This window comes from Podarcis gaigeae (assembly GCF_964106915.1).
Source record: "Podarcis gaigeae genome assembly, chromosome: 1".
Lineage (NCBI taxonomy): Eukaryota > Metazoa > Chordata > Lepidosauria > Squamata > Lacertidae > Podarcis > Podarcis gaigeae.
This window is the reverse complement of record NC_139678.1, coordinates 123,637,411-123,653,809: the sequence shown is the minus strand read 5'-3', so window position 1 is coordinate 123,653,809 and position 16,399 is coordinate 123,637,411. Positions and strand designations below refer to the sequence as shown.

General features: G+C 43.0%; 1 protein-coding gene across 6 annotated transcripts in view; it reads left to right on the top strand.

The window, feature by feature from the left end:
* Positions 1-16,399, top strand: part of MYO1B (myosin IB) — a 155,173-nt gene that overhangs the window by 114,052 nt on the left and 24,722 nt on the right. For all 6 annotated transcript variants that reach the window (XM_083705425.1, XM_083705428.1, XM_083705427.1 and 3 more), the window contains exons 14-18: positions 3,385-3,489; positions 6,235-6,297; positions 9,827-10,027; positions 10,957-11,183; positions 13,672-13,872. In XM_083705425.1, the coding sequence (XP_083561551.1) occupies positions 3,385-3,489; positions 6,235-6,297; positions 9,827-10,027; positions 10,957-11,183; positions 13,672-13,872 (797 nt within the window). The remainder of the gene's footprint in view (positions 1-3,384; positions 3,490-6,234; positions 6,298-9,826; positions 10,028-10,956; positions 11,184-13,671; positions 13,873-16,399) is intronic.

The following is a 16,399-nucleotide window of genomic DNA, read 5'->3' as shown; positions in this document are numbered from 1 at the left end:
AATAACTCATATTGTAGAGGGCTAAAATGCTAATTTTGCCCAGGTCCCTCCTCTTGTAGATCATGCACAATGAGAAATCAGATTGGACAAGCAATGCCCAAAGTTTATAGCGAATTAGCAATGTGTGTACACTTAATCTCAAAATTCTGAATTCTGGCGATTTGTTCCTGTGCCCTTTGAATGGCATTTTTTTTAGTGTTAAGGTTATAGCTAGATGGAAAGCAAAACAAACCGTGCATTTCAGATCAAGGAGAGATGTCAGGTTAATTTGTGTCTGCCTAAGGCTATTATGCCAGGAATATAATACGTATACTGCAGCTTCTTATATTCAGGCTTATCTGTGACTTTTCCATCCAAAATGTTTTTCATAACTCGATTTTCCCTCCTTTTCAGCCAGAAGGGAAGAGGCGTAAAAATAGTCCCTACAACCCATATTGCCTTTTTTAAATTGGCTTAGCAATGCAGGGAGGTAGAGTAGACGGAAATATGAGACAGCGAAATACAAGATTCTTCTGCTGAGCTGACATCTAACATTAATATGCTGAAATTCAGCAAGGACAAATGTGAATTTTAATATATGAGGAGAGAATAATATGCTGCTCATGGATAAAATAAATTATAAGAGGGTGGGAGTGTAGTTTCAGGCATCAATCCTGTTTCCATTAAAGTCAACGGCAAAGGCTTTAAATGAATCATCCTTAAAATTCTTAACTTACCGTGGAGGAGTCTAGGCAGCCACTGCCATACAAAATCAATATGATATGAAAAATCAAATTGAAAAGTGACACGAGAGAATTGTGGCGCCTTAAATTAAGGGCCAAGGTAAACAGGATGTTAATTACATCTTTTCATATAGCATGCAGGATTCTATTTTATTGCACATGGTATCTCAGGTGAGGTGGTGATGCACAGCTGTTATGATGTGTGTCTTTCTGTTCCCTTGCTGTCATCCTAAGTGTAAATCCATCCTCTGAAGCAGATGTTTGTTTTTGGAAGAAGTCTCCCATTGCTACAGTTGCAACCCCGTCCCGTCCCTGCCCTGCCAGACTGTTGCACTCCTGATTATTGTCAGCCAACCAGCCAGCTCATTCTATTGCCTTTTAAAAACAAAACAAAACAAAAAAATCCTTATCTTCAGATACTGGCTATCACCCTTATACAGTGGTGCCTTGCAAGACAAAATTAATCCGTTCCGTGAAGCTCTTCGTATAGCGGTTTTTTCGTCTTGCAAAGCAAGCCCATTGACAGCTTAGCGGATTAGCGCTATTAGCGGCTTTTAGCGGATCAGCTGATAAGCGGCTTAGGGCTTAGGAAAAGGGGGGGGAAAGGGAAAAAACCCCGCAGGAAGTCGAAAGACATTTTCGTCTTGCAAAGCAAGCCCATAGGGAAATTTGTTTTGCGAAGCGCCTCCAAAACGGAAAACCCTTTCGTCTAGCGGGTTTTCCGTCTTGCGAGGTGTTCGTCTTGCGGGGCACCACTGTATTAAAAAGGCTGGATTTTAGGGGTTACTTTGTAATACTGAGAGAGAGAGAGAAAGAGAGAGGTTGTATTATAATGTCACGTACCTCAGAAGTGGAACAGCTTAGCTCCCGAACATTTTGGCTCCCAAACGATCGAAACCCGGAAGTGACTGTTCTGGTTTGCGAACTATTTTTGGAAGCCGAACGTCCAATGGGGCTTCCATGGCTTCTGATTGGCTGCAGGAGCTTCCTGCAGCCAATTGGAAGCCGTGCTTTGGTTTTTGAATATTTTGGAAGTCGAACAGACTTCTGGAACGGATTCCATTTGTCTTCGAAGGTATGACTGTATAGTTTGGCCAAACAATGTTATTATGAGATAAGTTTTAATTGATTAGTGTCCACTTCATCAGATGGCATCAAGTATTAGCCTCAGGGAAGAACAACATTTGATGCAGACTATATTATATATATGTAGGTAGGTAGGTATATGCATACATTCTATCCTGGAAAACACGCCTAACAGATGCTCTTGTTTTTATTGTTTTTATTTATATATTTGAAAATATTTAAATACTGCTATGTCACCTCAAAAAATATTAAAAAAGCGGTTTACAAAATAAAAAAGAGAGGACCATTCAATAAATAAAGTTGTCCGTTTAGTCATTTAGTCATGTCCGACTCTTCGTGACCCCATGGACCAGAGCACGCAAGGCACTCCTGTCTTCCACTGCCTCATGCAGTTTGGTCAGACTCACGTTGGTAGCTTTGAGAACACTGTCCAACCATCTCCTCCTCTGTCCCCTTCTCTTTGTGCCCTCCATCTTTCCCAACATCAGGGTCTTTTCCAGGGAGTCTTCTCTTCTCATGAGGTGGCCAAAGTATTGGAGTCTCAGCTTCAGGATCTGTCCTTCCAGTGAGCACTCAGGGCTGATTTCCTTCAGAATGGAGAGGTTTGATCTTCTTGCAGTCCATGGGACTCTCAAGAGTCTCCTCCAACACCATAATAAATAAAGTAGAACCATAAAATAGAACATAAGAAGAGGCTGCTGGATCAGGCCCAAGGCCCATCTATCACAGCATCCATTTTCTGCTTGTGATAGTGACTTGTCTTGTCTGAGCACCTGTCTTGGAAGATGTAGTAATGACCCATGCAAGCATTAAAAGTTTTATAGCTGGTTTGGATGATCACGCCTCATTTTAATAATCTGGGTTATGAACCAGCCTTTTCCTGTGCATGCATCTCCCTCCTTCCAACAGCAATTAAACCAGGAAGCCTCTAATGAATAATGATTTATCATTTCAACCTTCTGGGAAACTTTGTTTTCCAGCTGTCAAGCAAGGCAGGATCTTAAAAATCCACTTCAAACCATAGTTTAATATCCTGGCTTGGTCCAGTGCTTGATACGCATAGTTTTCCTGATTCAGATTAAACAGGAAGCTATAGTCAGCTGAAGACCTCATGGTTTGCTTGCTAATGCAGCAAAGAAAGGAGCTGTGGGGCTCGTGTCACTGCTTGTTAAACTGAGATACGATTGTCTGAACAAGGCTTTAGTCATTAACATAATTACGGGCTCACACGCTGTGAATCTGTGTGTATTTCTAGCCCTGTAACTTCTTTTGGGAAGGCTGTTTTTAAGGGAAATTTTGACTTCTTTCTGATGAGTAAAAAGAGACAAGTCGTCTACCTGTAGTACTCCTGAACCAAGCACCCAGTACGAAGCATGATTAGCAAATGGTCTTCAGGCATATATATAAATCCTGTCGTGCATGGAATAGGTGCGTATCATATTAAATCCCAGAAGGTAGTCCCATTGCAAAAATCTGCTTGCAGGCCAGAGATTTGGATAGGGCTCATCTTTGGAAAAATATGCTGCCAGGCTTCCATGTGTCGCCATTGTCACTCTTTCCTATCTTTGTTTTGTAGGATAACAGTTTTGAACAGTTCATTATTAACTACTGCAACGAGAAGCTGCAGCAGATCTTCATTGAGCTTACCTTGAAGGAAGAGCAAGAAGAGTACATACGAGAGGTAAAACCCATTTGTTTCCTTGTTTACCTATCTGCCTCTGTGCACCTACAATCCTTGTCCTTGTTGCTTTTTGCCTTAATAGCTTTTAACATGTTTTTCCTTGATGGTTGTGATGACCTTGTCAGGTACAAAACAGAACTACCATGTTGATGTTCTGTTTGTGAGGCGTTAGTAGTAGCCCTGAAACCAGATAGGCAGTTGAAAGGACACTGATTTAAGGTGGGTGCCATTGTCATTATAAGAGAACAAGGGTACCTCTTTTTCTAGAAAAATAGCACTGACACTAACCCGCATTTTCTTCCCCATTTTTCTTTCTGACTTTCCCCAGGCTCCTTACACTTCTCCACAATATTTAGACAGTCTACTAGAATCCAGTAACCAAAGTCAAATTTATGCTTATACACTGGTACCTTGTTTTGCGACCGGGATCCATTCTGGAGCCCCAGCCGCTAGCTGAAAAGGATGCAGGGCAAAGTGCCGCATCTGCGCACATGCGCGGAGCAGTTTGCGCTTCTGCACATGTGCGAGCGGCAAACCCGGAAGTAACCCGTTCTGGTACTTCCAGGTTTGCTGCGGACATTTGCCGAAATGGACGCCAGACGAGGCGGATGGTCGCTGAGGTATTAGTACATATATTCTGTATACAGTGGTACCTCAGGTTACATACGCTTCAGGTTACATACGCTTCAGGTTACAGACTCTGCTAACCCAGAAATAGTGCTTCAGGTTAAGAACTTTGTTTCAGGATAAGAACAGAAATCGTGCTCTGGCGGCATGGCAGCAGCAGGAGGCCCCATTAGCTAAAGTGGTGCTTCAGATTAAGAACAGTTTCAGGTTAAGTACGGATCTCCGGAACAAATTAAATACTTAACCTGAGGTACCACTGTATAAATATATTCCAGATATAGAATATAGACACTAAATTCTTCTAGATTTTTTTTTTTTTTTAGAAACGAACACATTCCAAATCTTGTTTGCCTAAAATCCCAAGGTCATAAGCGCCTTCGTTTACATGTTATAGACGGACTAATCTAAATATCTTGTAGCTGCATTTATTTAATGCTACAATTCTGATGGCAAATTGGCAAGTGAAGGTACTGAAGTTAAATTTCAGACATTTGCCCACACAATGATTTTGGTGTATGAGCCTATAGCCCTGTTCACAAGTTACTTGTAGGGTATAGCTGTATGGTGGTACCTCTGGTTACGAACTTTATTCGTTTTGGAGGTCCATTCTTAATCTGAAACCGTTCTTAACCTGAAGTACCACTTTAGCTAATGGGGCCTCCCGCTGCTGCCGCCGTGCAATTTCTGTTCTCATCCTGAGGTAAAGTTCTTAAACCGAGGTACTACTTCCTGGTTAGCGGAGTCTGTAACCCCGAAGTTTTTGTAACCTGAGGTGTTTGTAACCCGAGGTACCACTGTATTTACTTTGGAGAAGGGCTATACTTTTAGCTTCGCCCCCCAGGGTTACATCTTCCTCGGACAACCATGGATTAGCCACTTTTGTATGTAAAGCAACAACAGTAACTGGTTTGCACAACTGAAACCTTTTTCAACAATCGTGCACAGTAGTAGATTAGAGACAAAACCTCAGAAATATTGGGGAGGGGAAAGCTGCATTTATATTGCCATATGCACTTGGGTGGTGCTAAGCATCACTTCGGATTTGGTTTGTGATGTACAGTGGTACCTCGGGTTAAGTACTTAATTTGTTCCGGAGGTCCGTACTTAGCCTGAAATCTGTTCTTAACCTGAAGCACCACTTTAGCTAATGGGGCCTTCTGCTGCTGCCGTGCCACCAGAGCATGATTTCTGTTCTCATCCTGTAGCAAAGTTCCTAACCCGAAGTACTATTTCTGGGTTAGCGGAGTCTGTAACCTGAAGCCTATGTAATCTGAGGTACCACTGTATTTGCAAAAATGGTTAACCATCACCAAAGTGGGCTGCATAGCCTATGCTGACTGTGTTATTTCAGCTTGTCATCTCTGTCTCAAGATGAAGGGTGAAGGCAGGGGAAAAACACACCAGCAGTTCTTGAGATGAAATTGTCAATTTCCTTAGAAACGCTCCCAAGATGCACAAAAACATTATTGACCCAAAGCTTTGCACTAAAAGGGCTTTGGCTCTGTTTCAGTTAAGTGCATGGGAAATTGACACAGATTGGGGAATGGAATGGAAAGCAAACCTGGCAGCTGTTCAAGGACGCTCATCTTGCTCCAGCAATATTAGCAGCCTCTGAAGTTTTGACATAATGCTGAAGTCCTGATGATCACAAATTGCTGTGACGAGGAGAAGGGGATACAGCCCTTCATTTCCTTTAAAAACTGCAGACCCACCCCCCCACCTCCACTCCATATCATAATAGTTCAGCTCACTTTCGCCAAAGGAGATTCATATATTGGTGGTCACTATCATCTTTGTGTGATCCTGGCTCTGGGTGCCTGCCTTGTGGGGTTTCCCACTAGCCCATAATTCCTTGTAATTTAAAAGTGGGTGTCAAGCCTGCTTAAGGCTTGGGAAGTGAAAAGTGATTAAAGCACATACATCCTTAAGGTTTCCTTGTCTTTAATGGCCTTATTAGGGCTCGGAGGAACTGGGGTATTGTGCTAGGAATAAAAGAAGGCAAGCCCCTAGCTCACTAAAATATGCTCTGGTTGGAATGGGTGAAATTTTAGCAGAGTGCCTTCAAAGTGCCTTCCTGCCATGGTTTTCTTCTTCAATTTCTGTGTTTTGTTTCTATAGGGTATTGAGTGGACGCACATTGAATACTTCAACAATGCTGTAATTTGCGACCTAATAGAAAATGTAAGTCATAACTATAGAAAAATGAAATTTTCTGGAATGTTCTCATTCTTTTGATTTGATGGCTGTCACACAAGAACAGGCCTTTTCTGTGGTGGCCCCCTGATTGTGGAATGCTCTCCCCAGGGAGGGATGCCGGCCATCTTCATTACATATCTTTAGGCGCCAAGTAATAGCCTTCCTCTTCTCCCAGGCCTTTGGCTAACTTTAACCATCTATGGCATTTAAAACTGGGGGTGAGGTATTGTTTTTGTGTGTTATTATGGTATCATAGCTGTCAACGTTTCCCCTTTTTTAAGGGAAATTCCCTTATTCCGAATAGGATTCCTCGCAAGAAAAGGGAAAAGTTGACAGCTATGTATGGTATGCATTTTTTTGTGTTTTTATATTGTGAACCTCCCTGTGATCATCGGATGAAGGGTGCTGTAAAAATTTAAATAATAATGATAATGATTTGTTTAGTTCCGAAGAATGTATTGTGGCATAGTGCTTTAATGAGTAAGGAATTATCACTGTATATAGTGTCGTTTGCCCACCTTTCCCCAACCTGGTATCTTTCAGATGAGATTTTTCGACTGCAGTGCCATCAGTCTCTGCTGGCATTGCCAACAGTCAGGGATGATGGGTCTAAGATCTGGAAGCTTGTAGTAAAGCATTCTGAAGGGTGGAATTGAGCAAAATACTCATTATTATTATTTTTTAAAGCATTTTTCTCCTGCCCATTATAAACAATAACAAAAAACCCCTTCTCTCTGAGTGCCTTACAAGTATCATTCCCTTCCCTCAAGTTTATAATCTAAAAGACACAGCACAAAAGGAAAAGGGATTGGGAGAAGAGGAGGAAAAAAGAATGTGCAGCAACCGTTTCTTAGTTGCAGAGTTTGTAGAATGACCAGCCAGAATGGAAAGACTTTAAGGAGTGGAGGAGCCAAAAGTTGCTGGCTGCTGTAGATGGCGATTAAGGGGAGCCGGCTGATGGAGACATCGTCCAATGTCAATGTCTCGTAAAGTGCCCCATGTATTGCAGCAATAATAATAATAATAATAATAATAATAATAATTATTATTATTATTATTATTATTATTATTTTATTTGTATTCCACCCACCTGACTGGGTTGCTCCCAACAGAATAGTAGGTGAAAGTAACATTGTTCTTGAGGATTAGGTGGCAAGCTTTTAAAAAAGGTTTCCTTTCCCAATAAATAACATTTCTCTTTTGAATGCTAAATGGAACACTTTGCGTTTTTCAGTGTATGTTTCAAATACAGCATGTACTTGCAGACAGCAGCTCCTGTTCACTACCCACACTTTTAAGTCTCATTAGTTCCTTGACAACAGTGAAATCTGGAGCAGTTCTTTAGCCAGCATCACCAGACAGAGAAAATGAGACAGAGAGATCAGCGTCTTCCTTCAACTGTCTCGCTTTGGATCATAGCTGAGCTTTGTATCGGAAATTCAAATTGCAAGGAGTTGAGAAGGAACAGTTGAAATAAAAGGCATGGATTTTAAAATGGAAAAGAATAGGTGTGCTACCAGTGAATGATACACACTTAGAAATTTGCAGCTAAGAGACACTGTCCTATTCCGCATCTCATCAGGAAGAGGAGGAAGAGATTCATCTTCTCAGTGATGCAGTTGCCAAGCACCTTTCGACTCCTCTCTGATCTCAGGGGAATAGGGCATTAGAAGGAGTTTCCTCATAGCTGTCAAGTGTCCCTTATTTGAAGGGACAGTCCCTTATTCCAGCACCATGTCCCGCTGCTGTCCCTTATTGATAGATGCCCCTTAAATGTCCCTTAAATTATGTCCCTTAAATTTCAAAGGAAGCAGCTCCTTTCCCTCCCTCCCTGCCAGCCAGGGAGGAGGGAGGCTCCAACTGTGTTGCTTGGCTGTGTTGCTCACCCAATAAGAAGTCTAAGAACAACTGGGGGGGGGGGGTGGAGCTTGCATGCTGTGTGTGTGACTAGTTAATGCAAGCTGAGGAGGTTTTTGAATGCTGGACGCCATTTTGTTGCACGTGCTGCTGCAAACTTTGTAGTGCAAAGCCAGGCCGGGGAGCCATCTTAAGTTGAGGCTGTATAGGCCTTGTGGTGCATGTGATTCAGATTCTATTCCGTTGAACCTCTGGTTACAAAGTTGGTTGGACAGTGTTCTCAAAGCTACCAGCATGAGTTTGACCAGACTGCAGGAGGACAGGAAGACTGGAGTGCCTGGAACAGGTGAGGCTGCAGGTCCCTTATTTTGGCTGCTGGTCCCTTATTTTCAAGGCTGCTGGTCCCTTATTTTCAAATCTGTAAGTTGACAGCTATGGGTTTCCTCCAAGCAAAAGGGCGCAAATTCCATCTTGAATTTTGTGACATCTCTTGGGCCTCAGTGTCTGGAGTCCTGAAGAATGGGGAAGTACATCATCATCATCATCATCAGACCTTTTATTGGCATCACATACAAACATCCAAAACAAATCAATACAGAATTACCACTTCCCCAGTGGCACAAAAGATTTGCTAAAAGAAAGGAGGCAGAGCAGTCTATTGTCACATCTCTAGGTCTCCAGGGAGATCAGACGTCTGCAATGTATTTCGACGACAAAAAACCAAATGGAGATATTTAGCCACTAACTTGGTGAGCTCCTGATCATTCGAATGGGGAAGTACCTAGGAAGTAATGAACAGGTTCGAGCCCTATTGTCAGGGAACTGCCATCGGAGAGTCAGGTGGTGGAAGGGCTCAAGGAGGCTAGGAGACCCTCGGATGCTGAGGAAGGAACCAGCAGGGGGAGAGGGAGAGTTCCTGCAGAAACTCAGTCGGAGGAATGGCTCCAAGATGCTTCCAGTGAGAACAGCGGGGAGGGCTCAGGACCTCCACTGGGGACGCCTACTCCGCGCAGGAAACTGTCACGCAGAGAATCCAGAAGGAGAGTTTTCGTCAAGGAACTCTTATGTTGACGTAAATTCGGGAAGTGCCCACTGACGGATTCTGCCAGCGATTGAGGTAGCCATGCATCCATGGCTCCGCGGACTGGGAGAGTTTAGAAACTGATGGCAAAGCTTTGAGGGCTTAAACACTTACGCACGAGCAGCCCCCTTATCCCATTACACCTATGTTGGGTGAAAGATTCCTGCATTGCAAGGGGTTGGACTAGATGACCCTTGGGGTCCCTTCCAACTCTACAACGTTATAAAACAACACCCTGGTAAAGTTGGAGAAATATGTAGCCTTTTTCTGGACACTGCTGTATATAAATGTTGTTAAATAAATAAATAAAATTTGGACATGTCCAGGTAAATCCTAGTTAGAAGTTTTAGATGTGCTCAGCATACCGAGTTAATCTAATCTGAATAAATGCCTTTTAACATGGTAAGGACTGCGTATGGCAGACGTACACGCAGGCTTTCAACTCTGCATTCTGACTCGAAATTTGACTTGCTAATTATCTGCTTTAGTTTGGCATTAATTTACTGTGAACCTTAAGGGATACATAGAATATTTATGCCCATCTCACACGGAATGAACCTTATTGTTGCACAACAGAATCAGAATGGAATTCTAGCCATGCTGGATGAAGAATGCTTGCGGCCAGGAGCTGTTACGGACGACACGTTCTTAGAGAAGTTGAACCAGGTCTGCGCCACTCACCAGCACTTTGAGAGCAGGATGAGCAAATGTTCACGCTTCTTGAACGACACTTCCCTGCCCCACTGTTGCTTCAGAATCCAGCATTACGCTGGCAAGGTAATGCATGGTGTACAGAGCCTAGACTTGCCAATCAGAAGGCAGTTTGAAAGCACGTCAAAGTCCAAGTAGATAAATAGGTACCGCTCTGGCGGGAAGGTAAACAGCGTTTTTGTGCGCTGCTCTGGTTCGCCAGAAGTTGCTTAGCCATGTTGGCCACATGACCGGAAGCTGTACGCCGGCTCCCTCGGCCAATAAAGCGAGATGAGCACTGCAACCCCAGAGTCGGCCACGACTGGACCTAATGGTCAGGGGTCCCTTTACCTTTACCTTTTATAACATTCCAGCTTTGGACAACTTGAAAGCATGCTTGCCGTAGATGCCCCAAGGCGAGATATTGAGCCAAAAAAAGAGATGCAGAAAATACTACAGATACAGCCTTCCTTCATGTTTCCACTGCAGCCATCCCAGTCATGAAGAGATAAGCCAGAACACCGAGCTTCTCTCTTTTATTTATGGTGCACACAACTGGGATCAGGAAAGGGCTTAAGGCAAGGGAAATTTGTGGTCTGTGTGAATTTAGTTTACTTAACATGCAGCAGGGGAACCATCTAGGGGGGCCAAGGGGCCGAGCAGCCTCCTCCCTGAATTTTTCAAGGAGGGGGCCTGACGCCATCAACATTTCGCAGCCTGCGACGGGCCTCACCATGTCTACTCGCTGCTGCGACAGGCCCTGTCAGTCCTTCCTGCGATTGTGACGGGCCTCTCCGGGCCTAACCACGACTGAGGCAGGACTTGTAGCTTCCTGTCACCATGTGATAACACATGTGTGCACTGGGCACCCTCAAAGTTGGGCGGGACCCAGTGCCTCTGGCATGCAGCATTAATATTTTGGAGGCATTAGCCATTTGTTCTTGACTTTTGTTTTCCCCCCTCCCTTGGTTTGATTATCTCTTGTTCATTGAAACACTCTTGATTCGCATTGTTAGGTGATGTATCAGGTAGAAGGATTTGTCGACAAGAACAACGACCTGCTTTACCGCGACCTGTCCCAGGCCATGTGGAGGGCCAACCACTCCCTCATTAAAGCACTCTTCCCAGAAGGAAACCCGGCCAAGATTAACCTAAAGAGGCCCCCAACAGCAGGTTCGCAGTTCAAGGCTTCCGTGGCAACCTTGATGAAGAACTTGCAGACCAAAAATCCCAACTACATCAGGTAACCTTCAAGGAATCCAGTTCCCTGGCCTTGTAATGAGCATAATAAAACAGTAACTCATTGCTACTGAAAATGCTGGAGCCACATGAAGCATTTGACCAACTCGAATGGGCTTTTTGTCTTTCTAAAACTTTTTGAAATTACTGTATCTGGGGGTGGAATTACATGTGCTATAACAAAACTTATTTAGTACTTAATGGGCAGTAGTGAAAACCAATGATTGGGGGGTGGGTTTGCTTTGAACTTTTTTCACGTATTAAACAGGGGTGTCTCTGGACTACCCTATTTGTTTTATCTCCCAAGCTCTTCAACGTTTACATTGCAGGGGAATGATGCGGTTACAAGGTACACCATAGAAGGCAGAGAACATCTAAGTTCATTTGCTAATGATATTGTGATAATGCTGTAAGACCCGATAGAGGTCTTACCAGATATAATTAAGGAGTTGGCATGGTATGGGGTGGTTGCAAGGTTAAAAGTTTGTTATGAGAAGCCTGTAGTGTAAACATGGCTCCCAAATTGCAAGGCCAAGTGTGCTATGGGGATCCCGCCTTACGTTAAATCACTCTTGAGATCTGGGAGTTCAGATTCCAAAAGATCTAAGTAAACTTTGTGCCTTAAACTTATGCTCAGTGCTCAGAAGAATTAGGAAAGAAACAAAAAGCTGGATAAGCTGAAAGTTGTCCCTTTTAGGCAGAATAGCAATAAAAATGTCAAACCTCCCCAAGCTGTTATTTATGTTTCAGGTGTTTCTCATTTTTAATTCCGGGAAAGGTTCTTTGAAAATGGCAAGCTTCCATTAATAAATTTATTTTCTGAGAATGAAAGGGCCAGGCTGCGTTGTGATTTACTATGCAGAAGGACAATCCATATGGCATGAGGAATTCCATATTAACTTTTTTATATATATAAAAAAAAGCTTGTCAGTAATGTCACTTAATTTATTTTATACTGGGTGATAAAGGCAAGGCCTTGTTGGGCATGGGATGGTCAGGATCAGAGACAGTCGCTCTGCAGGCACAACCTTTCCCTTCCAATAAACTCCCATACAATTGCAAAGCTTCGTAATGTGTTCACATGGTGCAATTTTTTGCAGTCTAGAAAGCATGGCAATCCAAATTAATCCCAAATAGGTGCCCCTGGTACTGATATATTAAATCATTCACCCTTCTACAGTGCAGACAGAGAGACACAGTTTCAGGGGCTGAAAAGGAGAGAGACTGTACCAGCTTAAGGCTTCTGTATAACACCTATCCATTTACAGACGAGTAGTTGAGAGATTGATTAGCCAGCGTTGAACTCAACTGGCTTAATATCCATCCAAGCTGTTACTTTATTTCCAACAGGGAGATTTGGGAGCAAGGTACTAAAAGTCTCTCTCACAGTTTGTGGCATTGGTTTTGGGTTCAGCGGATGAACGGAGGGACCTGATTTCCGATATATATTCTGCAGCAGCAAAGGTGGAAAGCCGTAGGGTGATTTGAGTGGGAGTTAGAGGGGTGGAAATTCTACCTAATCAACGGGATAGCTTCTGGAAAATGAAGGTGCTGGGACTGGTTCCCCGTATGTCAGAGAGAATACATAAAAACCCACAGATCATATGAAAGCATAATGAGATTCATACACATGCTGGCTACGATGTCCCCAGACTGCTGGAAGGGTTATGGGTCAGTGGGGTACATGCATTCATCTATGGTGGAAGTGCCCATATCTAGCAAGACTTTGGGATAAAGTACTCAAGGAGATAAACACTACTGTGGGGCAAACAATTGTTAGAACACCAAAATCAATGCTATTTTCACCATTAGACTCTGAGGGAGGCGGTTGTAAGCTTGAACAGAATTACAAACCAGGAAGGTTTAAAAAAAATCACTTTTCCTTATATACATGATTAGATTTAGAACCTAATTAATAGACTAGTGACAGCACAACTGTGGAAGAGCAAAAGGACTCCTTGTTTTATATCTCTGGTGCAGTGAACGTTACAGAGACGCTTACACATCAAATCCATGTCATCAAGTGACAAGCAAAACAGGATGCCTTTTCGGGGCGTAGAATGAAGTAGTTCTATTTTGCATTCTAGTAAGATTGTGACAGTAAAAGGCTCTGAGCCCCAGGGCTTCCTCCCCAGGGCAGGAAGGGAAGGATACAAATTTAATTAGTAAATAGGGACACTTGCAATTCGATATGCAGCTATTTGGAAAAATAATGAGCCAAGTGTCTCTGGAATTACCATAAGTTAATGTTTATAATGTCTTAAGCTCCATTGTCTGATGAATATGATAAGCGTGATTGCCTTCTATATTTAATCCATAATGGGAGAGAAGATTATGTTACCTGTTTTAGTCATTTATTGTTGTTTCTGTCTGAGACGGGCAAATGATTGCAGTCAATTGCATGTTAAACCAACCGAGTGGAAAATAAATAGTTGTGCTTGTGTAGCAGAAATTATTGTGCAATATCTTAATGAATGTTCTTTTTCATGCAGATGCATTAAGCCCAATGACAAAAAAGCAGCACATATCTTCAACGAGGCTCTAGTTTGTCATCAGGTCCGGTATTTGGGTCTGCTGGAAAATGTTCGTGTCAGAAGGGCAGGATATGCATTCAGGCAACCTTACGAGCCTTGTCTAGAAAGATATAAAATGCTTTGTAAGCAGACATGGCCACACTGGAGAGGTCCTGCCAGGTAAGAGTCACTAACTAATTAGTGCAGGTGCCGGTATATTGGTGTGGCACTGTGGTGTAAACCACTGAGCCTTGGGCTTGCCGATCAGAAGGTTGGTGGTTCGAACCCCACGACGGGGTGAGCTCCCGTTGCTCGGTCCCTGCTCCTGCCAACCTAGCAGTTCGAAAGCACGCCAAAGTGCAAGTAGATAAATAGGTACCGCTCTGGCAGGAAGATAAATGGTGTTTCCGTGGCCTGCTCTGGTTTCGCCAGAAACAGCTTAGACATGCTGGCCACATGACCTGGAAAAACTGTCTGCGGACAAACGCCGGCTCCCTCAGCCAGCAAATCAAGATGAGTGTCGCAACCCCACAGTCGTTCGCGACTGGACTTACCGTATTTTTCGCTCTATAGGACACACCAGACGATAGGACGCACTTAGTTTGGGGGGGGGGGGAGGAAACAAGAAAAATAAATTCTGAATCCCAGAAGCCAGAACAGCAAGAAGGATCTGGCTTCTGGGATAGCCTCTTGTTGTTCTGGCTTCTGGGATAGCTGCTGGGATAGCTGGTCTAGCTTTGCGCAAAACCTTCACAGGGTATGGGGAGCCTTTATCCCGTGCCCTGCAGAGGCTTCTGGGACAGCCTGTGAAGTCTCCACAGGGCAGCAGGATGAAGGCACCCCGCTGCCCTGCAGAGGCTTTGCCCCGCTAACCCCAAAGCTAGAACAGCGAGAGGGAGCGTTGCACAGCGCTCCGTCTCTCTGTTCTGGCTTCTGGCTTAGCCGAGCAGCCTGCATTCGCTCCATAAGACACACACATATTTTCCCTTACTTTTTAGGAGAGAAAAAGTGCCTCTTAGAGAGCGGAAAATACGGTAACTGTCAAGGGGTCCTTTAGCTTTTTATTGGTGTTTATTTGGCCCAGCACCAATTGCTTAGCATGCCTATGGGATTGCATGCTCTTTCCAGAAAAAAATCTGACCTCTTAAGCCACACCCTATTAACTTCCCTGCTCTTTGCCCTTCCTGGATTTCAAAATGCTCTCAGGGAGCGAAACATGGTGCCATAATTTTGCATGTTGCTACAAAGGTTCTTCATATGCGTTGAAGGTATGCAAAACTGGCCTCTGCACCTGATTCTTGAGATTATCTTGCACCTCATCTGTACGGCACAGAGCCAGTTACAAAACTATCCCGTGAAGATGCGATCCCAAGGAAATCATATTCAGTAAAAGGCATAAAAGGATTGATTGAAGAACCACTGTATTGTTTCTATCAAAGCTCCTCTCACCTTTTTATCTGCATACCTTCCCTATTTTAAATTGCAGATTTATTTTGTCTTGTGGCAACCCGAATTAAAATTAAACATGGATTAACCTTTCAATTTCGGGTTCGTGTCTCTTTCATATGTTTTCCCCACAATTCCACTCCATTTTGCTTCAAACTGCATGTTTTATAAATTAAATAAATATTTTGCTACATTTAAATTGCCAAGAACTGTGAAATATGTTTGGAGAGCTTAAGTTCGATTTGTACATAAGTTTGGGAGGTGGGGTTTAGGACATTTCCACTACAAATTCATAAAAAGGTACCTTGGTTCTCAAACTTAATCGGTTCCAGAAGTCCGTTCCAAAACCAAAGCGTTCCAAAACCAAGGCGCGCTTTCCTAAAGAAAGTAATGCAAAATGGATTAATCCGTTCCAGGCTTTTAAAAACAACCCCTAAAACAGCAATTTAACATGAATTTTACTATCGAGACCATTGATCCATAAAACGAAAGCAATAATCAACGTACTATACTATAAAACAAATAAGACAGTATTGTAGATGATAAAAAATGAAATTATTTTTTGTTTCCTTACCTGCACTGATGATAGTCATTGTTTGGATGGGGGGGCTTCTGTCCATTTCCCCAGTCACACAATCAATCAATCAATGAATCAATCAATCAATCAATCAATCAATCAGTAGCTGAACTGGGTTCCACACAGTCACAAAAACAAATTAACAAAAAAAAGCCTCGAAAACAAAACTGCAAAATAAATAGCAAAATCAAAAGCACCAAACTTAATCTGTTCCAGAAGTCTGTTCGACTTCTGAAATGTTTGAAAACCTGGGTGCGGCTTCTGATTGGTGCAGGCACCCTGGAAACAATAGCAGACAACCGCATCAGATGTTCAGCTTCGAAAAATGTTTGAAAAGTAGAACGCTTACTGCCAGGTTTTCGGCATTTGGGAATCAAGGCGTTTGAGTACCAAGGTACCACTGTACCTCTGTTTAAAACATTTCTTTGCCAATTTCACAATCTGGCTGGAACTTTCTAATCCTTAATGACTTTATCAGAGCAGACATTTGTTATTTTGTATACCATTTTCACATCTGAAGCGCAAGTGTTTGCAAACAGAATAGGTAAAATTACTGGCCTTTTGTTTTTTTAAGTGCCTATGCTAAAGCAGAGTTTTCCCTTTAACAATATGCTTATTGTATTCTCAGCCTGTGTAAGAGGTGCTACTTTTGAGAGAGAGAATCACTTCCATTTGTTTTCTGTT